Here is a 26708-nt window from a genome sequence, read left to right on the forward strand (position 1 = left end):
GAAGAGGCAGAAATGGACCCCAGAGGCCACGCTCCTGGCGACCACACCATGCTGCACCACCTCCCTCTCCACCACCCTGCCAAACGAACCCAAAAGAAACCAGAAACTCAAGCTGCCTCGGGAGTACGGAGTTAGTCTTGTTTTCCTGACCTAGGCACTTCCAGCCCTGCTTTCATTTCCACCAAAGCTTTACAGCTGCAGCCTCATTGCTAAGCCCTGTTGTGTCCTGGTTCATCCCACAGTGAGCCAGACCAATGAGTCCGACTGCATCTTCATCTGTGTGATGTCAGGGAAGGCAGGTGAGCAGCGGTGCCCTCGCCGAGCTCTCCGGGGACCCTTGGGCACTCGAAAACACGAGTCCATGATGTTGGTGTGATCTTTGCAGGAAGGAACCTTTCTGACTTCTGGGAGGTGGCAGAGAAATCCCCTGTCGTCAACTACACATTTACGAGCAGCATGTCTGGTGTTCTAGGTGAGTGCAAACCTCCCAAATCCCTCTGGAGCCTTCAGGTATTTTATGTGGATTTAGTTATAGTGTGTTAAAAATCAGGGGATTTCACAACTTAAAAATATATAATTTATTGGAATTTATAAATCAATTATTATAAATTAATTATAATTTATTGGAATATATTAAAAATATATAATTTATTGGAATTTCTGGAGTCTTTTGCAAAGAAAACAAATGGCCTCTCCATCCTGGATCCTCTTCCCTGTGGCTACCAGCAACTGGAGCTGAATAAGCTCTCTTTTTCTTTCTCCATTCAGAGGGACACCTTGTCACCATCTTCCATAGTCCCCTCTGCCCCCCGTGTCCTTGTATATTGTTTCTTGCATTAATTATTTGACTCTTGCAGATATTGGATTTTTTTATCCTGTCCTAGAGGCATTGCCACTCTATGATGTCCAGCATCTACTCAGCCATCCTCTACCCACCCCACACATATACCTGCACACATTTCTGTCTTCTCCCTGTCATAGGTAGCATTTGGGATCCACCTTTAAGTCCTCTTTCTCCCTTACCCTTAGCTGGCATTTTAGCTGAATAAAGTTTCTGCTGTTACTTGTCTGTGAGGATCTTGGTCAAGTCCTCATTACCTACCTTAAACCAGACTGATCTCTGAACAAACGCATTTCATCATACTCTCCTCTTTCTCTAAAATACCCACCCACTACCACAAAAGCTATGGTCTTCAAATGCCACTTGGCTGATGTCTCTTCACCATCCAGAAACCCAGGATCAGCAGCAGAGGGTCCCAAGTCTTAGCCTGGAGTCCACATTTCTCAAGCCCCTTGTGTCCTCATCCCTTTTCTTTTGAGTTCTTTGATGTCTCTGCGCTGAAACCACGTCCTTCCTTGGATATGGCAAACATCCCCAGGCCCTCCATGTGACTTTGCTTATGTGAGTATCACTGTCAGGAGCTTCTTCCTAGGTCTCTATCCATCAGAGCACCGTTTTCTGTCAGCTGCCAGCTCAGAGACCACCTTCACTTTCTTGAAGTCCTCCCAGTCAAAAGCTGAGTTTTGTGCACTCTGCTCCTACAACACAGCAGTTGTACTACGTTTGGATGCTGTCTTACTCCAGGTTGCATCACAGTAGCATTTGCATGAGTCTCATTGGTGAATGGTGCTTGGAGATAGAGATAGAGTCTCCTTTAGGACCACAGCGTGGCTCCCCCTTGGTCCCTCCACCGTCCCTTGCCCATTGTCCTATTGGCTCTTCATCAGCATCTCTTGGAGCGAAATGTGAAACACAGTGAATATCCAGTTCTGTTTCAGTGGCCACTTTGATTTCTGTTTATTGTAAGGCATCTCTTGGTTATGCTGTGAAAGGAGTCTCACTTCATATGAGACTAGGCTGATTGAGAAGCAGATGAAAGGGGTACATACTGGGCTGCCCTTTCTGCCAGTTCTGAGGCCAGATCTGAGGGTTGAGTCAGTCTCATTGACTGACAGATTCTCTCCATGACCTTCCCACTGCTAATCTCAATTCTGTCTCCTCTTTGGAGCTCCTTCAATCAGGACACATAAGTGGGAAGGGAGAATGTACTTACAAATTGACACTGATAATGATGTGCCTGTTTGTCAGTTATCTGGCTGGTGACAGTTTGGGACACACTCAGCCCTGCATCAAGCAGTCCGGGAGTAAGGTGAAGACCAGTGAGCGCTGGTGGCCCAAAAGTAAGGCAAGAGAGAGGCACAGAGCTGTAGGCCATTACCTAGCTGCAGGGTACCTCCCACAGTTGCATAGATTATCCCTGTCTGCCCAGGGATGACGGGAGATGGAAATCCAACATAGGGTGCAGGCCAGTCTTCACCCACCGGGAGGAAGGGATCCTACGGGGCAGGGGAAGCCTCTCATCCTCCTGTCCATGCTTCTACCGCCTCTTCACTTCACTGTCCCTGGGGAAGGGCCAGGGTAAAATTAACATCTGAGCTTCTCTCTCTTTTCTTCCTAGAACAAACAGCAGCATTTGGTTATATTTCTCTCTGAAATCTACCCTTCTGTCTTTACGGGGCCCATCATTCAAATATTGTCTGCCTTGATTCCTCCAAATTCTGCCTCAGGTTCCCATTGTACCTGCAGAGCACACGGAGGTGCCCTAATTCCTCTTCCAGAGACAAAGACTGGAGCTGTAGGTGGCCAGAGGGTTGTGAAGTGGCTGAAAGAAGCTGTTGAGGCTCAGGGTCTGACCAAGACCCACATTAAAAGTGCTGTACTTTTTAGGTCCAACAACTCTGCCTTCTAGTCACAGAGGTCCATCACACAGCATTTTTGGAGACTGGTATTTTGGCTTCTGTGGTTATTCAAGAAGCAACAGGTGACTTTGATACTGTTCAGAGTGAGGTTGCAACCTCTGCATCCCATATTCTGGCTGTCCAGTGGTCTTCTGGTGATTCAGCTGTTGTTAGTGTCCAAAGTGTCAAGCACCCGAGGCTGCCATTGGTCATCTCCCTGCAGGTGCAGCTACCAGGGTAACCACCAGTTCTTCCAAGCCTGTAACCCAAATCCAGCAAATGCTGCTGAGGACAAGCCCCGCACACCCACTGTCTGCTCTGGGGACGCCCCTCTGGAGAGAGACAGCTACTGCTTCAGTGAGAGTGCTGGCAGAGCGTACAGATCACCTTCCTACAGGGACCGCAGCCACCTGGAGGACTGCTGCTCCCGCCCTTCTAGCCTCCGGTAAGACGCTGCCTCACATCCCCTCCCTTTGCTGTATCTCCGTCCTGTTCCCTCTGGGAGCTCAAATAAGTGAGTGAAATCCTTCCTGTTGTCCTTCTCCACCACCTGAAGCTGTACCACAGCTCTCTTTAAATAACAGCTCTCTAGGAGCTGGTGTGAGCTCGATAAGTTCAAGCAAAAGACACCAATGTGGTGGGAATGATGTAATTCTAGCATTTATGCTTATGGTTTTTATACTGAATTACTTTAAGATTCACAAGAAATCGTGAAAATTACCGTGAGTTTTCTGATACTCTTCACCCACCACCACTACCACCACCACCACTCCCTGCTGGAAATTCACAGGAAATGGTGAAATGGAGGAAACATTTTACTACGACATGGTTAGGCTGATTTGCAGCTAGATGAACAGCGATGGAGAAAATGTGTTAGTGACTTGACTTCAGTGGCCAGTGTCTCACCAAGAGGCTCCTCCCTCCCCACCGTCTTGTCTTATCTGCAGGACTGTCTCTGCACACACAAAATGCGTACTGACCTCTTATTTCCTATTTGGAAATACAATCACAGAACACTGAGTTATCACTTTCATTAAGAGTCAATATTGTCTGCTCCAATAAAGGAACAGAGCTGTTAGAATTCAATCATCCCCTCATTAGCCTATCAAAACATGCAATTGCTTCTACCGCTAGGCTAGCTGGTGCCAACACAGCTCTGTAAATGTTTTCTGTCCTCCCTGAGTTCACAGAGCAGAAAGGAGACACACGTAGGTAACTGTGATTATGATCCAGCCACGGAAGAGCTATTGTACTTGGGGAGCCAGTGAGGGGCCCCTACCCAGCGTAGCAGGAGACGCTAAGGAGGTGAGAACTGACAGGTGTCGGGCAAGCAAGAAAACAGGATGACTGGGGCAGGGAGAGGAGCTGGGGCAAGGAGATCAGCTTCACTAGCTAGGAAACTTTCAGATTTGCCACACAATATTTGCACAATAACTGGCATCATGCCAGTGATACACAATTAGAAAACTTTCCAGGATAATATGGAAAGGGTGCCATTGCTAGAAACATGAAAATTCATAAAATGCCTAGTTGTAACCTGAGAAGGAAGAGTGCTACTTTATATAAGAGAAACTATAAAATGTTAATAAGAGCATTACGGCAATTCCCCAACTTATGAACAAGTTCTGTCCCAGGGGAAAGCTAATGAGTCAGATTCGTTCATATCTGACAAAGTGAGTCTTATACAGTACACCTGTGAAAGTTCGCAACTCAAATGTTCCTAAGTAAGACTTACTGTATAGGAATATTTAAATAGATGAATGTACTATGTTCTGAATGAGAAATATGAATGGTTTAAAGATGGCAATTCTTCCCATCTAAACTCATAGGTGTAAAATCCTCCAATGGGATTCGGTATGTAAAACTTGGAAAAGATGATTTTAGTTTCTGCCATACAAATGAACAGGTGAGACCATTTTTTTTTGTATTAAATTCTTTTATTGGTACATTGTAGGTATACAACACAATTACATTTCTCTTTGGGAATTGTACCTTTACATGATGCATCTTGGTTCTTATTTTTTCTCCATTCCTAGCCCTCCCTTCACCCCCTCCACCCTTCCCTATTTACAAAGACTTTATTTCCATTTTTTCCATTTCTCAGCATTTTTCCTTTCCCTTCTTTCCTTTCCCCTGCCCCTCCCACTACCCCTACCCCTTTGGACCTTTTCTTCCTATTTTACATTATCGATTATTCATTCTAATCATTGGTACATTTTAGGTATACAATAGAATGACATTCATCATTGGAAATTTGCACCTTTACATAGTCTCTCTTGGTTCTTATTTTTCACCCTTGTCCAGCCCTCCCTTCAACCCCTCCAGTCCTCCCTATTTACAAAGATTTTGTTCCTATTTTTCCATTTTCTCATATTAATCCCATTCCCTTCTATCCTTTCCCCTAGCCCTCCCACTTCCTTCCCCTTTGCCCCTTTTCTTCCTATTTCACATGACCTATTATATATTTAATCCTTATTTACACTTTCAGTTTCTCACACCAGAGAAACTATTCGGTATTTACACATGTGTGTCCTATTTATTTCTCTTAAGAGTATTCCCTCAATGTCCATCCACTTAGCTATAAATGTCTCTAATTTCTCATTTTTTATGGCTCAGTAGTACTCCATTTTATAAAAAACCACATTTTCTTTATCTAGTCTCCAGTTGATGGGCGTTTGGGCTGTTTCCAAGTTTTAGCTATTACAAACTGTGCTGCTATGAATATGGGTGCACATATATCACTGTAGTATGATTCTTTTAATTCTTTGGGGAAGATCCCCAGCAGGGGAATAGCGGGGTCAAACGGAACTTCCAGTCCTAGTTCTTTGAGGTATCTCCATACTGATTTCCACAGTGCTTGCACCAGTCTACACTCCCACCAGCAGTGGAGCAGGGTTCCTCTTTCCCCACAGCCCAGCCAGCATTTGTTATTGGTCGATTTCATGATAGCAGCCATTCTTTCTGGAGTGAAGTGGAATCTCAGCATTGTTTTCATTTGCATCTCTCGAATGACCAGTGACGTTGAACATTTTTTCATGTATTTATTTGCTATTTCTACTTCTTTGTCTGAGAAATGTCTGTTCATTTCAGATGCCCATTTTTGGATTGGGTCTTTAAATTTGGGAGGTCTGATCTTTTTAAATTCTTTATAGAGTCGAGATAGTAGACCTTTGTCTGAGGAAGAGCAGGTGAAGATTTTTTCCCACATTGTGGATTGTCTCTTCACACTGCTGGTGGCTTCTCTTGCTGTGCAGAAGCCTTTTAATAAGAAGAGATCCCATTTGTTGATTGTGCTAGTTCACAGGCAACTGAGGTTTTGTTCATAAAATCTTTTCCTACACCAGTGTCTTCAAGGGTTCTACCTAACCTCTGTTCCAACTGGTTCAGAGTTTCTATTTTAATATTTAGATCTTTAATCCATTTTGATTTTAGTTTAGAGCATGGTGAGAGATACAGGTCTAGTTTTAATCTTTGGCAAGTTGAAGCCCAATTTTTCCAGCACCATTTATTAAAGAGGCTATCTTTCCTCCAGTGAGGGTGTTTGGCTCCTTTATCGAAGATGAGATGGCTGAGTGTGTCTGGCGTTGTTTCTGCATCTTCTAATAGGTTCCACTGGACCTCAAGTCTGTTTCTTTGCCAGTACCATGCTGTTTTTTTCACAGTAGCTTTGTAGTAGAGTTGCAGGTTGGGGATTGTGATACCCCCTGCCATGTCTCTGTTACCTAGAATTGCTTTTGCTGTTCTGGGTCTCTTCTTATTCCAAATGAATTTTTGGATTGTTTTCTCGAGGTCTATGAAGTATACTGCTGGGATCTCAATTGGAATTGCATTAAATCTATATAGCAGTTTTGGAAGTATGGCCATTTTCACTATATTAATCCTTCCTACCCAGGAGCAGGGGATGTCTGTCTATTTTCTGATATCATCTTCAATCTCTCTTTTCAGAGTGCCATAGTTTTCAGAGAAGAAGTCTTTGATTTCTTTCATTAGGATGATTCCTAGGTATTTCAGTTTTTTGGATGCTATTGTGAAAGGAATTATTTGCCCTATTTCTCTCTCAGTGAGTCTGTCATTGGTGTAGAGGAAAGCTATTGATTTTTGGGTGTTGACCTTGTAATCAGCTACTTGACTGAATTTGGTTATTAAGTCCAGAAGACTTCTGGTGGAGTTCTTGGGGTCTTCTATATAGAGCATCATGTCACCTGCAAATAATGACAATTTGACTTCTTCATTTCCTATCTTTATTCCTTTTATTTCTTTCTCTTGTCTAATTGCCGTGGCTAATGTTTCCAGAACTATATTGAACAAGAGTGGTGATAGTGGACATCCTTGTCTTGTTCCTGATTTTAGAGTGAAGGATTTCAGTTTTTGACCATTTAGTATGATATTGGCTGTTGGTTTTTCATAGATGGCTTCTATCAGTTTGAGGTAGAGACCATCTATTCCAATTTTTTGTAGGGTTTTTATCATAAATGCATGTTGGATTTTGTCAAATGCTTTTCCTGCATCTATGGAGATAATCATATGGTTTTTATCCTTGGCTCTATTGATATAGTGTATTACATTAATTGATTTTCATATATTGAACCATCCCTGCATCCCTGGGATGAATCCCACTTGATCAGGGTGTATGATCTTCTTGATGATCTTCTGCATTCTGTTTGCCAGTATCTTCTTAAGGATTTTTGCATCTATGCTCATTAGTGAGATTGGCCTATAGTTCTCTTTTTCAGTTGGGTCTTTCTCTGCTTTGGGGATCAAGGTGATGCTTGCTTCCAGGAATGAATTTGGGAGTATTGCTTCCCTTTCAATTTCACTGAAGAATTTAAACAGTAGCAGCACCAGTTCCTCTCTAAATGTCTTGTAGAATTCAGCAGTGAAGCCATCAGGGCCCGGGCTTTTCTTAGTTGATGAGTTTTTAATTACATTTTCCATTTCATTGGTTGATATTGGGTTGTTCAGAATTTTTTGGTCTTCTTCGTTCAACTTTGGTAATTCATATTTATCTAGGAATCTGTCCATTTCTTCTGTGTTGTCCATCTTATTGGCGTATAGGTTCTGGAAGTAGGTATTGATGATCCTCTGGATTTCTGCTGGGTCTGTTGTCATTTCACCCTTTTCGTTCCTAATTGCATGGATTTGGGCCTTTTCTTTCCTTTTTCTGACAAGATTGGCTAAAGATTTGTCAATTTTGTTGATTCCTTCGAAGAACCAACTCTTGGCTTCATTGATTTTTTGTATCGTTCTCTTAGTCTCCATTGCATTGATTTCTCCTCTGATCTTTATAATTTCCTCCCTTGTATGAGCTTTGGGGTTGTCCTGCTCTTCTTTTTCTAGAACCTTGAGGTTCAGCATCGGGTTGTTTAATTGGGCTCATTCTGTTTTCCTAATATGCGTATTCATTGCTATGAATTTCCCTCATAAGACAGCTTTCATTGTGTCCCATAGATTCCGATATGTTGTATTGTCATTGTCATTTAATTGAAGGAACTGTGTGATTTCTTCTTTAATTTTCTCTGTGACCCATTGGTTATTCAGAAGTGTGTTGTTCAATTTCCATGTGTTTATGAAATTTTTTGAGTTTCTTTTGCTATGGATCTCCAATTTCATCGCACTACGGTCTGATAATATACAGGGGATAACTTCACTTCCTTTGCACTTACTTAAACATGTTCTATGTGTGAGTATGTGGTCTATTTTGGAGAATGACCCATGTGCAGCTGAGAAGAATGTGTATTCTGATTTTGTGGGGTGGAAGACTCTGTAAACATCTGTTAAGTTCATTTGTACAAGAGTTCCATTGAGTTCTACTCTTTCATTAGTTATTTTTAGTCTAGTTAATCTATCTATTTGTGACAGTGGGGTGTTGAGGTCCCCCACTACAATTGTATTAGTGCATATATGACTTTTCATGTCCGTTAGTATTTGTTTTGTATAGTTGGGTGCACTAGTGTTTGGTGCATAGATATTTATGATTGTCATCTCTTCCTCTTGGATTGTTCCCTTTACAAGGATGTAGGGTCCTTCTTCATCTCTCTTAATCAGTGTTGGTTTGAAATCTACTTGATCTGCCAAGAGGATAGCTACTCCTGCTTTTTTTCAGGTTCCTGTCACATGGAGTACTGTTTTCCACCCTTTAACTTTCAGTCTATGAGTTTCCTTTTGAATTAAGTGTGTTTCTTGTATGCAGCATATTGTTGGATTTTGCTTCTTGACCCATTCTGCCAGTCTATTTCTTTTGATTGGTGAATTGAGACCATTAACATTGATGGTTATAACTGAAACGTATTGACTTGTCATTGCCATGTCTTTTTCTTTTTGTTGCATTCTCCCCCTTTCCATTTAATTTCTTGTCATGTCAGATGGGTTCATTCTGCTTTGCTTCCTGGGGTTGTGATCCTCAATGTCTGTTCCTAGGATATTGTGTAAAATTCTTTGGAGTGCTGGTTTGGTATTCACAAAGTTCCTAAGGTACTCTTTGTCATGAAAGTATCTTATTTCTCCATCCATTTTGAAAGATAGTTTTGCAGGGTACATCAATCTGGGTTGGGGGCTGTTTTCTTTTAGGTCTTGGAATATGTCACTCCAAGCTCTTCTTGCCTTGATGGTTTGTGTTGAGAAATCTGCTGTGATTCTGATGGGCTTTCCTTTGTATGTGATTTGTTTCTTTTCCCTGACTGCTTGGAGAACTTTGTTCTTCTGTTGTGTTTCTGGAATCTTAACAATTATATGCCTATGTGTAGATTTTTTTTGATCAAGGCTATTTGGAGTCCTATATGCCTCACTTATCTGTATGTCAAGCTCTTTTCCCCTGCTTGGGAAGTTTTCTGCCATTATTTCTGTGAAGAGATTTTTTATGTCATCTCCACTCTCTCCTGTTTCTTCATTGAGCCCAATCAGTCTTATGTTATTCTTCTTTGCATCATCTAGCAGCTGCTGGATTGATTTCTCATGTTCCCTTATAATTTTGAAGCAATTTTTCTTTTCCTGGTCACTAATTGCAATCTTATCTTCTATATCTGAAATTCTGTCCTCACATTGGCTCATTCTGCTGTGTAGACTTTCAATGGAATTTTTCATATCCTGGAAATCTATTTGCAACTGTTTTATGGATTCCATTTGTTTCTTATGTTGGGATTCCATCATGTTCCTGAGCTCCTCTCTAGATTTATTAATCATGTCTTGCACTAGGGGCACAATTTCTCCTGTTATCTGAGAAATTATTTCTGATTTCATTTTTTCCAGATCCCCTTTTGTTGTCAGTTCAGTGGGTCCAGGTGGTTGAGTATCAGTGTGTTCCATCTCATTTCCCTTTGAGGTTGCTGTAGGTGATCTGGAAGTCTGGTTTTCAGACTTATTTACATGTTTTCTCATTTCAACTGGGGCGGGGGGCTGTTAGCACCTGCATGGATTACCTCCTCTGAGCTGGGAGAGGTGGGACAGGGGCCGGGAGTAGTGGTAGGGATGGTGACCCAAAAGCCCTTTCCTCTGGGCTGGGAGCAGCTGGAGGGATGGTGGCTGGGAAACCCCTTCCTCTGGTCCAGGAGCAGTGGGATGGTGGCTCAGAAGCCCCTTCCTCTGGGCTGGGAGCAGTGGGAGGAATGGTGACCAGGAAGCCCCGTCCTCTGGACCAGGAGCAGTGGGACGATGGCTCAGAAGCCCCTACCTCTGGGCTGGGAACAGTGGGACTCAGTACCTTGGTCTGGTGGTCTGGTGTGCTCTGCGTCTTTGTAGTGTGGAACCAGGTGGCTGCCTGTCTGCAGCGAGGTGATTCGGTGTCTTCTGCATGACTCAGGACCTCGGTAGGGCATGCACAGACCTGCCTATCTGCAGCGAGCTGATTCGGTGTGTTCTGTGCAACTCAGGACCTCGGTAGGGCATGGGCAGACCTGCCTGTCTGCAGCGGGGTGATTTGGCGTCTTCCACGAGGCTCAGGACCTCGTTAGGGCATGCCCAGGTGAGACCATTTAAGAATTTTTTGAAAGCCCAATTAGGGAAGATTTGTCCTAACTGATGATACTCCTGTGGTGTTGTGAGAAAGGAATTATTATGTGTATTATCCCCATTTTAATGATACAGCTAGCAGAGGTAGTTTGCCTCGAAGTTCACAGTTCGTGTCTCCAGACCTCTTCAACTCAAGCCCCACTATCTTTCCAGCATGTCACATGATTAGAAATGGCCTTTATAAATTTGACACAGAGCCTACCTACCCCAAATACATACTCTAGTAGACCGCATGTCCAAGGGATTTGGAGGATTTTATAAAATGTGGTGTTTAGGGAACAAGGTTCACTGGGTCATTTATTTCAGCTCTGGTAAAGTTTAAGCCCTTGGATTGCCAGCACTAGGCACAGTCATTGCATTGCCCTTGGTGGCATTTCCACGGCTCTGCAGTTTCATTCATGAGTCAGAATGGTCAAGTGTATCAATGACTGTGGCTTTCAACCTGCAGCTACCAGGAGAGTGACTGGGACACCACGGGAGACCACGGACAGACAGCCTTGGGCTTCTATGCTGTCCACGCCGAGGGTTCAGACTACGGGGCCTTCCTGGGAAACTCACTCCTTCACACCAACATCTGCGGAGGCCCAAGAGGCCAGGAGCACAGAGAGCTTTCTAGAGCCTGCTGGGATAATGGCCAGGCCCAGCAGCCCAGCCCAAGCTAGCCCAAGCTCAGGTAAGAGGATGCTCGCTTCCACACCTCCCATTTCCAGTTAAATCTAGCACTGTCTGTTTCAAAAATCTAAATTTTGAAATATAACACACATGTATAATATAAGGGAGAAATATAACTAATGATCATAAAGCAAATTTTCTCTTCTTTTTCTTTCTTCTTCTTCCCCCTTTTCTTCTCATTTTTGACTGATTAGATGAGTGAATGGACACTTCCTCCTCACAAGAATCTCTCACCCCCTCTATCCTTTATGAAAACTCATGTCCAGATTTTCCTTTTCCTCATTTCTCTGTCCATTAAGTAGTGCCCAGGAGAAGTGACACTGTTTACTCCAGTCAACTGTCTTTCGGATTATGTTAATTACTTCTACATTATGTGTACACAATTTAACTTGACATGCACATTAATCACACGCAAACGTGTAAATAACATATAACCATGTAAGGAGAAAAGCTTCAATTCTCAAAAGTGGGAGAAGAGTTGTCGAGTGTGATTCATATATGTGTGAATGTATGTATGCCGACATGGTGCACACAGGAGGCAGTCTCCTTCACCTGAGTCCTGGTTTTCCCATCAGTGGACTGAAGATGCCATAGTTGCCATGATAGTTACAGTAGGGGATGCCTGCAAGGCACTGGGCTCAGTGTGCAGCACCTGGGAAACACTTAGTCAATGGCCCAACTGCTACCCTGCCCATGCCCAGTGCCACTGTGGCCAGAGGAGAGCACTACCTGCCTTTGGCCAGGGTCCCTTTCCTCCTGATCCTAGATTCTTTAGCCTTTAGTCAGACTGTTAATGGCAGTCACAGGTGAGTAGCTCTGCTGGGGTGTGGCCAAGGCTGCTCAGCTTCAGAACCACACAGAAACACCGTTGTGCAGCAAGCCTTAAGGATACTACAGAATGCAGGAAATGCAGAAAAGACGCAGGCTGGGTACAGTGGTGCACACCTGTAATTGCAGCACTCAGGAAGGCTGAGGCAGGAGGATAAGGCCAACCTGGGCAATTTAGTGACTTGACAAGACCCTGTCTCAAAACAAAACAATGAAAAGTTCTGGGGAGGCAGCTGGGTGCAGGGGCCCTGTGGAGCTCAACACTGCAAAACCCGCAGACCCCACACCAGGCCAGGAGGGAGGAGTTTTCCACCTCTGGGGTGTGGAGCCCAGGCTCTGCTGCCAACCCACTTCTCAGCCTCCCACCCCTCCTCCCTCTTCTGACTCCAGGCCCAGGCGGCCCCTTCTCCTCCCTAGCCCTCCAGCCACGTCTCAGTCTAAACTGGGGCCTAGGGACTGGGCAGCTGTTCCTCAGTCTCACCCTCCTTGCCTCTCCTCCCGCAGTGACAGTGCCTACTTAGTCCCCTCCCCCTTGCTCCCCAGGAGAAGGTTGCTTCACTAGCTTTGCCAGTGGCCAGCCTCTTGACACCAAGGATGGGGTCCTGAAGTGGTCCTTAAACCAAGACTTTAAGAACATGATTTTTAAAAAATTGTTGAGCTGAGCCCATGGTCCATCATGAAAATAATTGCTTGGCCGATTACTGGATGGGGATGGGGTCTGTGTGTACACCAAGACTATTTCCCACTTGCCCAGAAGCCCCCTGCCTGCACACTTCTTGCTCCACATCTTTAATATGGTCCCTCTCCTGCACATCTTACTGACATCAGCTGGTCCCAGTGACGCCCATCACACTGTCCTACCCTAACTGAGGAATTTGTCTCCTCCCTTCTCTATACTCAGAGAACCTCCATGGTGGGCTCTGTTTCTTACTTATTTCCACATCCTTAGCACCCTCCGATACCTGGCTTAGTGAACACCGCTGGTTGGGTTGGCACCAAATGGGCAGCACAAGGCGTAGCGTCCAGTTCAGCTCCTCTTGAAGTGGTGTAGGCTCACGTTGCTCACTCTCATCCCAGGAACAGTCACAGCTAGCACGCAGACTCTGAGTCCAACCAAGGCACCAGCTCCGAAAGATCTGCAAACAGGTGAGAACAAACACACCACTGGAAAAAGCAACTCAAAGCCACAGGGGAAGCACACAGCATGGGGACAGGGACACAGAGGGGTGGGGTGTCAGTGCACGAAGGAAGCCAGTGATAGACCTTATTAATGAGCTCAGGAAAAGAGGCAGAAGAAGGGTTGATGAGCCTTGCTGTGCTGCTAAATTGCCTTGTTAAACTGGACAAATCACTTCCCCTTGGCGGTGAACTATTTGTCCCGAATGGTTTTGGATTCTCTGGTTGTGTTGTCTCATTTTGATCTGCAAATGGCTGTTCTTGCCTTGTGCAGGTGATCCCCCTGCAGAGTGGCTGCCCACCCCTGGGAAAAAGCCAGCCTGGGTCCTGGCTCTGCACCAAGCATCAAGTGAGTGGCAACATCCCATCATTGCTTTCACTCATGTTTATTCTGAAGGAGGTTGGGCAGTGTAACAAAGAGGGGTGTGTTTGAGAAATTGAGAGTCAGACGGCTAGGATGCAAATCTCAGTGCAACGACTGACTGACTGGTCAGGTGGCTTCCAGCATTCAGCTGCCAGGATTCAGTTTCTTCAGCTGGAAAGCAAAAAGTTTCAATTATGTGAGCACTAGAATCATGTGGTATTTTTTTCATTTCGGCATGGTTTTGTGTCAAGCAAGATAATGTGTTTGGTAGTGGTCTGGGATTGTGTGGCTCTGTGTAATTTAATCCAGTCAACTCTTCTTGGTTGAGCATCTGTAGGGCAGGTGCTGGGGCTTTGCATATGGCAGCGGCCACTAGGATAGGCATGGTTGCTGGCAGGGAGGAGAGGAAAGAACGACAACTCCAACCCCAGGCCCCAGTTGCTGGCTGTGATTTACTGTAGTTCTCTTGTAAGGGACACTCTGCTCACCCCATCCCTGCCTGCTTAATTTTCGTGGATCTAAGGAAAAAACACTGGGCCTGTAGCTGAGTTTTCAGCACCCCCTGAAACTTGAGTTTCTTTGGATTTTGCTGTCTCCACCTTTTTTGTATGTCTCACTGTCCTCTTTTCTGCTAGCCAGTTTCCCGAAGAAAGGACTTGAAACAAAGTGAGTCCTTTAAGGCTGGTTGGGTCCTCGGGCTCCTCCTCCTGCCTTTTTATACCAGTTTCCTGAATGCTCCGGACTGTTCAGTCATATGTCATCAGACTTTATTAAATTGCTGGAGCCCTCACAGTCGACTTGTTCTTATCGCCTCAGATCTCCCATGGCCTCTTGCAGCAGGCCATGAATGGTGAATGGGGCTTTCAGACACTAAGATATGATTATGCTGCCAAAGGAAATTATAGTCCTTTCCCCAGGAGTTCTAGGCAAACACAACAGCAGTGCAGACAGGGGCTGGTGTTTGGCTGAGTTCTAGAAAACAAGCTGACTCTGTCTACCTCTACATCTACGTCTATGTCTACATCTACGTCTACGTCTATGTCTACGTCTCTATCTCTGTATCTGTCTCTCTGTCTCTGTCTCTGTCTCTCTATGTCTATCATCTACATCTGTTCATATGCATAACTATATCTAAAACCCTATCTCCATCTATTTATCCATCCACTCACTCATTCCTCCCTCATCTATTATCTCATAGATATGTCTTATCTCTATCCAGCTATCTATATCAATCTATGTCTACCTATATCTATCAATTTATCTATTTCCATATGTATCCATTCATCATCTATCTAATGAAAGATGTAATTACAAAATAAAGAGTTTGCTATCTTTAAATAAACTGTTCTGCACATCCACAAAAGTATCATCAATAGAGTCTTTTTTAATCACTCATTCATTCCTTTAATGGATTATTTCCTGAGTTCCCACTCTGTTTCAGACATGGTGATGGGATTATTTTTACCTTCTCTAATAATTCTGCAAGGTAGGTAACATTATCTTCATTATGCAATTCTGACGAGTCCTACAGATAAAGAGATGCAAGACTTTTTGTGTTGTTTCATGGTAATAAAGATTGAACCCAGGGGCTTGTGTACACTAAGCCAGCTCTCTACCATTGAGCTACAATGCCAGCCCAGACTGAGTTTTAAGCTAAGCTGCATCTGATTCTGAAGCCTGTGCTCATCTTGTCCTTCCATGTTACCTAACCCGAGATGTGGACTAGGCACAAAAACTGCAGTGAAAGGAAGAACGCATAAGGTTCATGCGAAAGGTAAACACCACATGCATTCAGAGAGAGGAGATGGCTGCTGGAGGGAGGGATCACTCCAGAGTCTGCCTGAGAAAGTGCCTCAGAACAACCCTGCCTTCCAACATGCACCTCTCAGAGGCTTAGCTTCAGCTTAGCTTCTGTGGCCCAGAAGCACTGAGGCTTCCTTGGACAACAGAGTCCTCTGTGGCTGCAGTTGTGATGGCTGAGAGCCCTGAGAGGTGAGGAAGGGCAGAATCACCAAGGTGGGCCACATCTCAAAGAGCACGGCCTCTTCTGAGGCAGCAGACAGCTGTGGGACTGGGTTTGTGCTGCAGAGGGATTTCTGGGGCTGCAGAGAGGAGAGGCTGAGAGCAGGGAAAGTGGTGAGGAAGCATTTGTGCTGAGGATGGGCTGGAGCTAAGTGACCGTGCAGACCCGGTGACTCAGGTATTGCTGAGAGACAGAATCAAGAGTACATGGGGACAGTGGAAGTGAACATCAGGAGGGAACCAAAGGTCAGACTGGACTGGAAAGACTGAGTGGACTTCCTGAGCATTGTTCCTGGGTTGGAGAAGGATGATGATGCAGGGAGGAGTGGGCTGTGGAAATCAAGCCTTGGAGATGTTAACTATGTTAATGCAGTAAAATACGGTGATTGGTCCATGGCCCCAGCATCAGGGCTTGCAGGCTGGGTTCCTGCTACATAAGGGAGTCAGATGCAGTCACTTGGGCCCTCAGCATCCTCTTCTATAAAATAGTACTTCAGATAGCTACATCCTAAGTTCTTATAAGAATTAAATGAGACAATACATATTTTAAAAGTTTAGGACTTGATTCTTAACAAGTACTCAATAAACATTAGAGAAAAATGTCTTGACACATTAATGGAAACTGATCAGTGTGCTGATGGGTTTAATGTTCTACTTGACTCAGGATAAAATGTTTTTGTGAAGTCTTCTCTAATATTATGAGCTCCCTTTCCACTTAATATATTACTGATAAATTATAATTTTTAAACTGTAAAAAAGACATAAAAATGTGGAATGAACACGTGTCAACATGTCAACGATATCATTCAACTCCTTAATTAAATAGGAAACCAGGAAGATGTTAACACTCATTAAATAGGAAACTTGATGAACAGGCATTTATAAACAAAACTTCAAATCAGTTCATTAACTGATATCCCATAGCTTGTAGCTATATCAATTGTACATTTATCAGACAAAATTTGTTTGTATTGCTATAGACAGGTATTATTTACATTGCTTTCAGACAAGAATGATGGCTATCAGTTGACCTCTACCCCTCCAGAGCTGTAAACTCTGTGTTTAGGATGTCAGTCAAAGGTCCACACCCTGTGTAATCAGATAATCTACAGAGGGTTTGCTAGACAATAATCAGAACTGCACTACAAGGACACCAGGTTTCCTTTTTGCCTACTCCAAGAGATAATTTTTCTCACAGTGATCATCCCCTTGGCTGTATGAGGATTGTTAATATCCTAACATAACCTGTAGGTCACCGTCATGTAAGCTCAGTGAGAGAAAGGCTGTCTTCCTTCTTATTCATTATTACATCTCTGGTGTCTATTAGCAGAGCTTGGCAAACAGTAGATGCCTCTTAAATTTTTAATAAAAATAATAGCTATTATTTATTGATCATTGCGTGGCAGGAACTTGGTAGTATGTGTGTGTAAACTGAGTCACTCAATTTTCCCAGCCGCCCTATATAATGGGTATGTGTCTCTTTAGTTTCCACGTAAGGAAGCACAGGTATTGTCATAGGAAGCTGTCCCAGCTTTGGGAGATCCCAGAGATGAAATTTTTAAAAAATCTTCTCATTATTTTCTTTCTTCTCCTAAAATTCACATTTAAACAACAGTGAAAATCTGACTCACTGCAACATAACTAATCTTCAACAAATCCAGAGTCCAGTTCTACAATGGCTTGGCTTGCCAGGTTCATCTTTCACCTGCACTTTTTTCCCTCTTCTTTGCACACACTCAAGTGCGCACACAAACACACACACACACACACACACACACACACACACACCCATACCCTTGGACTCATAGTATTCTCCACTTCTCCTTAGCAAGCCATCCCTTCCACCAGAAAGGCCCTCCACCTGATGCATTTGTACTCGACCTGTTAGATTCAAACATGCTCCTCAGGAAAACCACTTCTGATTTCCTCCAGGAAGCTGGTCCCTACCTCTTTACCTACCTCTTGAGACCCTCAAATTACCAATGATAAAGCCACAGTCTGTTTACTGCTGTCTCAGAGTCACCTGAGAGTAGGCAAGGGCATCTTGACCTGGCACAAACCTTAACCATGGAAAGATGTTTGCTGAACTCTTCTTGGTTTGACTGCTCTGAGGTTACATCTTCTAGGGTGTCCTCAGCCACTCCTCAAAGAGGGGACCATGACAGCTGCCCCCATCACCCTGGCTTTGCAGAAGCTCAACCCTTGCCTGATGGAGCTGTGTCGCTTCTTCCAGCAATGCCTCTGTGGGAGCCGGAGGTGGAATCCTATGACAGAGTCTGTGAGGTAACCGTGCTGCTTGCTCATTTTCACACCCAGTACTTATAGGCTCCTTATTCTGTGTGGCTTTTTCTGTAGGTCACAAGGTAGCCATACATCAAATTACCCACAGACAGGTGACAGGGGCTACCTCAAGGGATGGACTCTCCAGTGAGTCTTGTACTAGACTGCCCCTTTCTTGACAGCTACAATGGGGCCTGATTCACTTCTGTGTTTCCAGAACCAAGTGCAAGGCCAGATCCAATAATTGCAGTTGAGCTCAGTTGAATTTGTGTTAAACTGAGTGAAGGTCAGTAGAACTGAGGGGAATTGTGTTGACTTGGGTAGAGCTGAGCTAAGTTGCATTGAGATAAACTAAACTGTGTTGAGTTAGGTTGTGGTGAAATGGGTTGAGTGCAGAGGAGTAGAGTGGAGTGAAGATGGACTGCACTGTGGCAGGTAGAATTACTAACCAGGACTTTGTTTATGTGTTTGTTTATTTGTTTTGGTACCAGGGATCGAACTCAGAACCTTTCGCTTGGGAGGCAGGTGGCCGAACCACTGAGCTAAATCCCCAGCCCACTTACCAGGGCTGTGAATGGTTCTTTTTTTTTATTTTTTTATTTTATTGGGACATTTTAGGTATACAATATAATGACTTTCATCATTGGAAATTTTCACCTTTACATAATCTCTCTTGGTTCTATTTTTCCCCCTTCCCCTGCCCTCCTTTCAACCCCTCCATCCCTCCCTATTTACAAAGACTTTGTTTCCATTTTTTCATTTTCTCATATTAATTCCATTCCCTCCTTTCCATTCCCCTACCCTCCCACTTCCCCTTCCCCTTTGGCCCTTTTCTTCCTATTTCACATTATATATTATACCTTTTAGTCCTTATTTACACTTTCAGTTCCTCACACTAGAGAAATGATTTGGTATTTACACGTGTGTCCTATTTATTTCACTTAAAAGTATCCCCTCAATGTGCATCCATTTAGCTATAAATGTCTCTAATTTCTCATTTTTATGACTGAGTAGTACTCCATTTTATTTTTAAAAAAACACATTTTCTTTATCCAGTCTCCAGTCATTATTTGCAGATGACTGGAGATATTATATGCAGATGTGATACTCTATATAGAAGACCCTAAGAACACCACCAAAAGTCTTCTAGGCTTAATAACCAATTCAGTAGAGTAGCTGGATACAAGGTCAATGCACAAAAATCAATAGCTTTCCTCTACACGAATGACAGACTCACTGAGACAGAAATAGGGCAAATAATTCCTTTCACAATAGCATCCAAAAAACTGAAATACCTAGGAATCAACCTAACAAAAGAAATCAAAGACCTCTTCTCTGAAAACTACAGCACTCTGAAAAGAAAGATTGAAGACAATATCAGAAAATGGAAAGAGATCCCTTGCTCCTGGGTAGGAAGGATCAACATAGTGAAAATGGCCATCCTTCCAAAACTGCTATATGGATTCAATGCAATCCCAATTGAAATCCCAGCATCATACTTCACGGACCTTGTGAATGGTTCTTGAATCCCAATGCCCTCAGCCTGGTGACATCTTCTGGGACAGACTGGCCAAAGCACATGTCTGTCTAAACTGCAGCTCTCTCATAAATCCCAAGCAGTCACCAGACCGTTAAATGAGATGCTTGTTAAATAGAATTATAAGGCCGACAACATTATGAAGAAGGTCTAAACATGGACATTTTCCTACCCCCTAGATATTAATATACTATTCTGTCCTCTGGGATTTATTCTTGGCTGTAAATCCAGACCCAAACAACAAAGATGAATACCCCTGTGCCTGCGGTCTAGAGGCCAGTTCTCAGAGCTTTAATGTCATTTTCAAACCTGCTCATGAGATTCCTCAGTAAGTCCATTCTCTATGTCTTATGCCCAGGCTTACAACCTGTCTCCTCACCTCTTTTTGGCCTTGATCTCGAGTCCCTTAGACAATGTGAATGTTCTCTCCATACTGAGGGGTAATAAGCAGGATCAATAGACCCAAGGTGTGAGCAGCAAGGCTCAGCTTTCTCCATGGCAAAGCTGAGTCCTAAAGGAGAGGAAATCTTCAAAGGAATACTTCCTGTATTATCTAGGAGCAGCTCACTATATTAGATCTTTCTCTCACTCTTTAAATCAACAATATGTATTAAGTCTCTGTGGTATATCAGCCATGTACTACATTAAGCCAGGGAATAAAGAAGTAAATCATAAGTAGGTCCAGAAACTGAAGATTTCAAAGTTAGAAAAGATGGTCATGAACACAAAGTAAAATAGAGTTGGTGGTAAGCAAGTCTGGCACCCAGGCAAAAATCTGCAAGTCACAGCCCCTTGGAAAACATCACATTTGAAAATATCCACGTTGCAAATATTCATGAGATAATAAGTGAGGAAGGCAGAAATTTGCTGAGAGAAGCTTTGAACTTAAATTTATAGGAAGGAAGCATCTGTACAAACACTGAATGCCAGACAAGAATCTCATAGTGTAAATAGAGCCCTAAGAATGTTTGTGGAAAAGGTAGCCTTTGAGTCAGAATAATCCCCATTGTGTAGTGGGGAGGCTGGCAATATAAAGAGACAGATTTCAAGCCAGCCATGCCGAGTGTGGTAGCAAATCCTGAATCATATGCTGAGAGACCGCAGAGGAAATAATAGGGTGTGAGGGAGGAATGAGAGTTTCCCAGGCAGAAAACGTGAGAGGCAACTCCAGACCATAGGACAAGCACATGGGAAGATAGGATGGAAAGCTGAGGATTTAGCTCAGCGGTGCCACCTCCTGCCTTGCAAGTGCAAGGTCCTGGGTTTGATCCCCTGTACCAAAAAAAAAATATATGGAAGACAGCATGGAGCATTTTATGGTCACTGGGATGTTCAGTGTGACTGCAGCTGCAAGGGTGGACCCCTATTTCTGACAGGTATTCCTATTCAAAACAACCTCACCCTTTCAAGAACCTGGGTTACTTCTTTTTTTTTTTTACTAGTAATGATTGCAGTACATACAGTTCACAATCGTCTTGAGAAGTAGGTCCATGTACATAGTACACCTCGTTTCTTTTTTTAATCCCTTCCCCTTCCTTCCCTCCCTCCTCCTCTAATTCCCCTTCCCCATTTTCATTCTTGTTGATAGGATTAATCTCAGTTCATGTTTATGGCACATGATGTTTCTATTCATTGAGGTTATTAGGTTCCTGTACATGGCTTGTCTTCATTCTGCTCATTCCCCTTCCCTTGTCCTTTATCCTTGTTCTCTTTGACCCCTTCACATCTGCAGGAGATCCATTCCCATGTTTCCTTCTATCCATTCTTTATTAACCTCTTTGTCTGTACTTTGCCTTACTCAGATGAGATGCCACATGGTACAGTAAGGGGTAGAACATTTGACTGTGCCCGAGTTACTTCTTACAAGTTTCTTCAGGCTTTCCACTGTCTTGTTCAGAAACAATAAAACATGCAGGACCCCTAAATCCAGCCCTTCATTTTGTCAGTTCTTAAACTATGATTTCCTAAACTTCTTCCCCCACCCCCCAGTTCTCTCTCTCTCTTATAGCCCTCTCTTGAAAATTTTTCCTATGTAGGTTCTTTAGCATCATCCTTGGGACAAGCCTTCCCTCCTTGCAGGGTGCTTTCTGTCCTGGTGCCCACGTGGCAGTCACGTGTCCGTGGCTCCTGCTGGGTCCAGGATGTTTATGACTCTGCAGTGGCTTGGTGGCTCTGATCTGATCCAAACACCTAGCATAATAGTGGGTGCTCCAACAGAGTTTTAGATCTTCCTGGCCCTGCCATTGCAGTGCAGGGACAAGGGACATCTAGGCATGTTGTTTCATTCCATTTCATTGTCACACCTCCATCAGGCTAGGCAAGGATGTTGCCATCTTAATAAATAGTGGAGCTAGGACTAAAAACAAGTCTTCCTGCCCCAAAGTCTGAGCTCTTCCCCATCCAGCCTCTTTCCTTACCTTTCCTCTCAGACCCTACAAAGATGAACAAGGGTCCTTGCTGGGATAACTGGCCATGCCTTCATATTTACATAGTGACCCCTTTCATTCTGCCTGTCCCCTAGTAGCTGCACGGGACAGTGATTGCTCCCAACTCTGACTTAAATCTTAGGTACTGCCTGGAGTATTATTCCTGGTTTCTGAAGAACGCAACCTTCATCTGTCAGATGGTGAAGAGGGTGTCCCACTCGCACAGTAAGTGCCCATCTTGACCCTGCTGTAACTACAGTGACACATCTCCCATGGGCCAGGGAGGTGCTGGGACCCTGAGAGCTTGTCCTGCCTCAGCTGGGATCTCAGGACCTCCACAGGTCATCTAGTCACCACTGAGCATAGACGAAGAGGGCCTAGGCAATGTCCGATTCTTCAGCCAACTGCAAGAAGGTTACCCTCCATGTGAACTCAGGCAAGATACTCAGCCTCTGAGCCTCCATGCAAGCTAAAAAGACAAGCAAAAGCAGAAGGGAAGACAAATCACCACATCAACACTGAAATTCCCACCCAACAGGAAATGTACAGAAATAATTCAGGGAGCAGAAACAGCATGAAGTCCTAGACATGGGATCTATGGTGCCCTGCCCCATCTCAATGGCTTCAAAGCCTCATCTACCCATAGAAATGCCTGGTGTCACCTTTGTTTCTTCCTCCTACTCCTACGAACAGAAGTGGCTTGTTGTCTGCTGGTCCCCAAGTCAATAGTGTGGTGTTTTACAGCGCCATCCACTTGGGCTATCTGGTCAGGGGGCTGTAGGACTCCAGAAATCACAGAATACATTGAACTCTGGAAAATCCCTTTTTAATGTAATCCAGGTATGAACTGGGTCCTCATATGGCCCGGTCTTGGTGATGTGTTACTGTTAATGAATAAACAAAAACCCAAAAAGTCCAGTTTAGTCTTTCTTAAGAAAGTCTTGCTCAGTCTTTCTTAATGGTTCTTAAAGGACATCAAATGGGATCCATGGGACCCACGCCAACATTGGTTAGGCGCTGTCCTCATTCTTTTCACCCTGAATTATCCTTGCTTCTCATAAGCTACTCTCTTCCAGCCTCTCCCTAAGCTTCACTTCCCAACCTAGCACTCAAAACTCTTAAAGTCAAGCCTCTGGTGCTTCTCATTGTTTCCATACATGTCCCCTGCTTATTCCACTCCCTTCTCCCAGAGACACTGGGGATTGAACCCAGGACCATCACACTGAGCTACGTCCCCAGCCCTTGTTATTTTTTATTTTGAACCGGGGTCTCACTAAGTCTCTAAGTTGCCCAAGCTGGGCTCAAACTTTTGATCCTCCTGCCTCAGTTTCCCAAAGGGCTTGGACTATTGGCATCCACCACCCTCCCCAGCTCTGTCCTTCACTGTTATGCAGATTTAGCCTTTCACTTGTTCTGTCTTCTCTTTCTACCATTACCTTCACGAGGCCCTGCAAGAGCCAGGCATTGGGAGTGAGAGGTTGAGAAGCCAAAGAGAGAAAACCTTTCACTTGGTATGGGGAGAGGGAATAGAGCATCTCGCAAATACGTAAGTCAATAGCTTCTCTTTGGTCCTTGCCACACTAAAACCTCTATGTACACAGCTGATTACATTTATTGAATAATACATTAATAAGGGTAAATTAGTGTCTTGCAAACTGGGGAGATGAGTTAGATTTAACTGGGTATTGGGAAAAGAACAGTAAGTGAAGAATATAGAAATATGGGTGGCTCCTTCCTCCGTTCACTTGCTAAATAGCAAGGGGGTCCTGCATGAGTCCTTTTTACTCTGTAACTCACCCTGACTGGGGTCCTGGTCCCTGTCAGAGTTCAAGGCAAAGTCTCCAATGCTCCCGTCTCAGCACTCTGAACTCCTCCTTCTTGCTCTTCCAGCCTTGAAGCAGAAATGCCTGGAGAACATCTGCAAGTCAGTGTGAGGACCAAGCAAGGACTTCAGGCAGCAACTCTTCCCCTTGGGCTTGTCCCAACTCCATCACACAGGCTCCAGCTAGATCATCCATGGATTGAAAGTGTTTCTTTTTGGAAGTTGTCCCTTTTTCTGCCCTTTGGACCTGTGTACAGTATTGAAGGTAGAGGCCTCACGATTAATGCAGTGACGCTGTACTCCCCTACCTGCTTCAGTCATGGGAACCTAATGTCTATGCTCAAGAAATCCCTATAATGTTTGCAACCATTCAGTAATGGATAATCAGGCAAGGGTGTGCACACTTTTCCAAACACACCAGTCCAACTCAGAAACTCTGACACCATGCCTGCAGTGACTTAAGGGCAGGACTTCAAAGGATAAATTGAAGAGAAAAAAACTGAATCTATACTCTGGAGAAAAGCACATATGATTTTGTTATTCAGTTAACTAAAACTGTATTATGCACAACTAATCTGACTTGCCATACTACAGGATCTAGAGAATCTTTCAAACCCTTAGGTAAGAGATGATGGAAACTTTCATCAGAAGGAGGCGTAGAGAGATGTCTCAGCTGACATCTTGTCTCCATTCCTCTTCTGTGCATCCCACTGCCTCCAAGGTCCCCAAGAGCATCCTCTGGCTCAGTGATTCACTAGTGAAAACAACTGCTGCATTCATACTTACCGCTTACTATAGCAAAGGGATGCAGAGACACCTGCAAATGTAAAAGGCATGAACAGCGGCACCCAGGAGAGCCCAGGCACAAGGCCTCAGGGCTCTTCCCTCCCTGGGTGACACAGCCTGCACTTTCCCCCCTCAGCAGTGTGCATGGATCATGGTCTCCCGGGAAGCACATGAGCCTGGAGTCTGAGGATTTTATTAAAGGCCAGCCATGTAGGGCTGGAGTGCCTGTGTGGCTGAACTTGCTCACTCCAGGTCCAGCGCCTCCTGAAGTCAAACTGATGCTACAGGATCAAAGAATCTGCTTGCTCTCTTTTTTAGGTCAAGTCCCTCGTCACTATTTCCATGTCTGCTGGTGCTCCAGTTCAGATAGCAGGCTCTGTGAAAGCATTACTAGGCAGGTGCTGTTTTCATGGATCCTTTTTTCCTTCCTCGCCAGGGAGAGCTTTGGTCCTGGTGTGCCTGGGGATCCACCTTAACACTCTGCCCAGGCCTCAGTTTTCTACTCCTTGGTGATCTATGGTGGCCCTTTGGTGAGAAAAGTCACTTTCTGTTCAAAATCCAAGTACAAAACAGGACGTGTGAGTGTCCTGGCCCTATCTATGTAAAAGGCAGTCTCTGGGGAGGAGTGGTTAGGTACCTCCCTGCCAGTTCACTTCGACAGCTTCCTTTTTAGTTTCCAGAACACCAAAGAGACCCTCAAAATTATCCAATGTCTAATTCATAGACACTTGTCATCATGACTTTGGGCCCTGCAAAAAGCCCTTTAGTCTGCAAAGATGAGGTGGACACAGCAAATTTTCCAGGGCAAAGAGACTCCTTCCTGGATCAAAATAAAAGGAACAGTCCCTTTCATTAGGCATGGATGACTCTGATGAGAACTTCCTCATGGAAGAAGCTGATATTAAGGACCGTGGGTTGGCAAGGATACCTTGGTTCTTACAGAGTAACTTATCACAGGGAAGTGGGAGGACAGACTGCTGGCCTGGACCGAAAAGCAATGCTGTTTGCTCAGGGTCAGCCCATGTAGACTCCACTGCCCCATTCTTTGAGATAATGACTGAGCGAAAATGTGGACAAGGGTCTGACCCGGCATTAGGAGCAAAGGCTCCGAGCACAGGAAAAATCGAGTGGGACCAGCTTTCTACCACCATGCCACCTGTCACAGCGGCAGCCACGGCAGGGCTAACCAGGGCCACAGCGTAAGGCGATCATCAGAGTCCACCCCCTTCCCTGGGCCCAAGGTGGGCCCCTCCTGAGCTGAGTACTTCCTGACTCAGGGCCAAGGGGAGGCCTCTGGGTGACTGCAGCTTGAGTTCCAGTTCGTGCCTGTGCAGCCAGCATGGCTTAACAGATGCGCTGGGAGGTGGAACCACTAGATGCTTCACTGGTGGAGGTGACTGTGTGGTCTCATACGTCATGTCATGTCTGCAAGTCACCTGCAGGTGCATTTCCGTCTGTTTCATTCATCCCCGCCAAATGAGCTCTGCTGACAAAGAAAAGAGGGAGGGCTGAGAGGGAGATGGATGATGGGGAGAGGGAGAGGAGGAGGGGATGGAGAATTATGTCAGTGTCTCTTGCCTGCTGGCTGAGTCTGAGTTTATGGTACTTGTGTCTCCTCTTTTCTGCACAGGCCATGGGGTGGGGTTTGTATGAGTGACGGACTCAGCTGCTCTTGTGATAAAATCTGTGATTTTCAATTCTCTTTTCTAAAGGCCTGAGTTCTTGCGAAATTGGACTCTAACTCTGTTCCACCAACAGAGAAGGGAAAGCTGCAGGAGCGGGGATATTAGAGGCCAGTGCCTCACAATCAGGGCCAGCTCAGCCACCCAGGGGACATTTGGCAAAATCCAGGGACATTTTCTTGCCACAGCTCAGTGGGGTGAGGGCTGGGGAGTGCTGATGGCATTCAGTGGGCAGAGCCTTCATGGCTGAGAGGTGCAGGAGAGGACCCACCACAGAGAATGATTTGGCAAAACAGGGTAACAGTGCTAAGGTGAAGACAGCTGCTTGGTGTGGGCTCTGGGGAGAAGCCTCCCACACCCACAGAAGGCC

At 44.6% G+C, this 26708-nt stretch overlaps 1 protein-coding gene across 1 annotated transcript in view; it reads left to right on the top strand.

Moving 5' to 3' along the window:
* The window catches only part of Hhla1 (HHLA1 neighbor of OC90), a 40224-nt gene extending 13871 nt beyond the window's left edge, over positions 1–26353 (top strand). The window contains 9 exon segments of the mRNA XM_087184941.1: positions 243–299; positions 386–472; positions 2963–3184; positions 11192–11416; positions 13321–13389; positions 13694–13768; positions 17932–18088; positions 22191–22273; positions 23939–26353. Of these exon segments, the coding sequence (XP_087041067.1) occupies positions 243–299; positions 386–472; positions 2963–3184; positions 11192–11416; positions 13321–13389; positions 13694–13768; positions 17932–18088; positions 22191–22273; positions 23939–23982 (1019 nt within the window). The 3' untranslated portion in view covers positions 23983–26353.
* Positions 26354–26708: the final 355 nt, after the last annotated feature.

The sequence above is a fragment of the Heterocephalus glaber genome, unplaced genomic scaffold (assembly GCF_053883595.1).
Source record: "Heterocephalus glaber isolate CG9 unplaced genomic scaffold, H.glaber_assembly_v1.0 deba00000281, whole genome shotgun sequence".
Lineage (NCBI taxonomy): Eukaryota > Metazoa > Chordata > Mammalia > Rodentia > Bathyergidae > Heterocephalus > Heterocephalus glaber.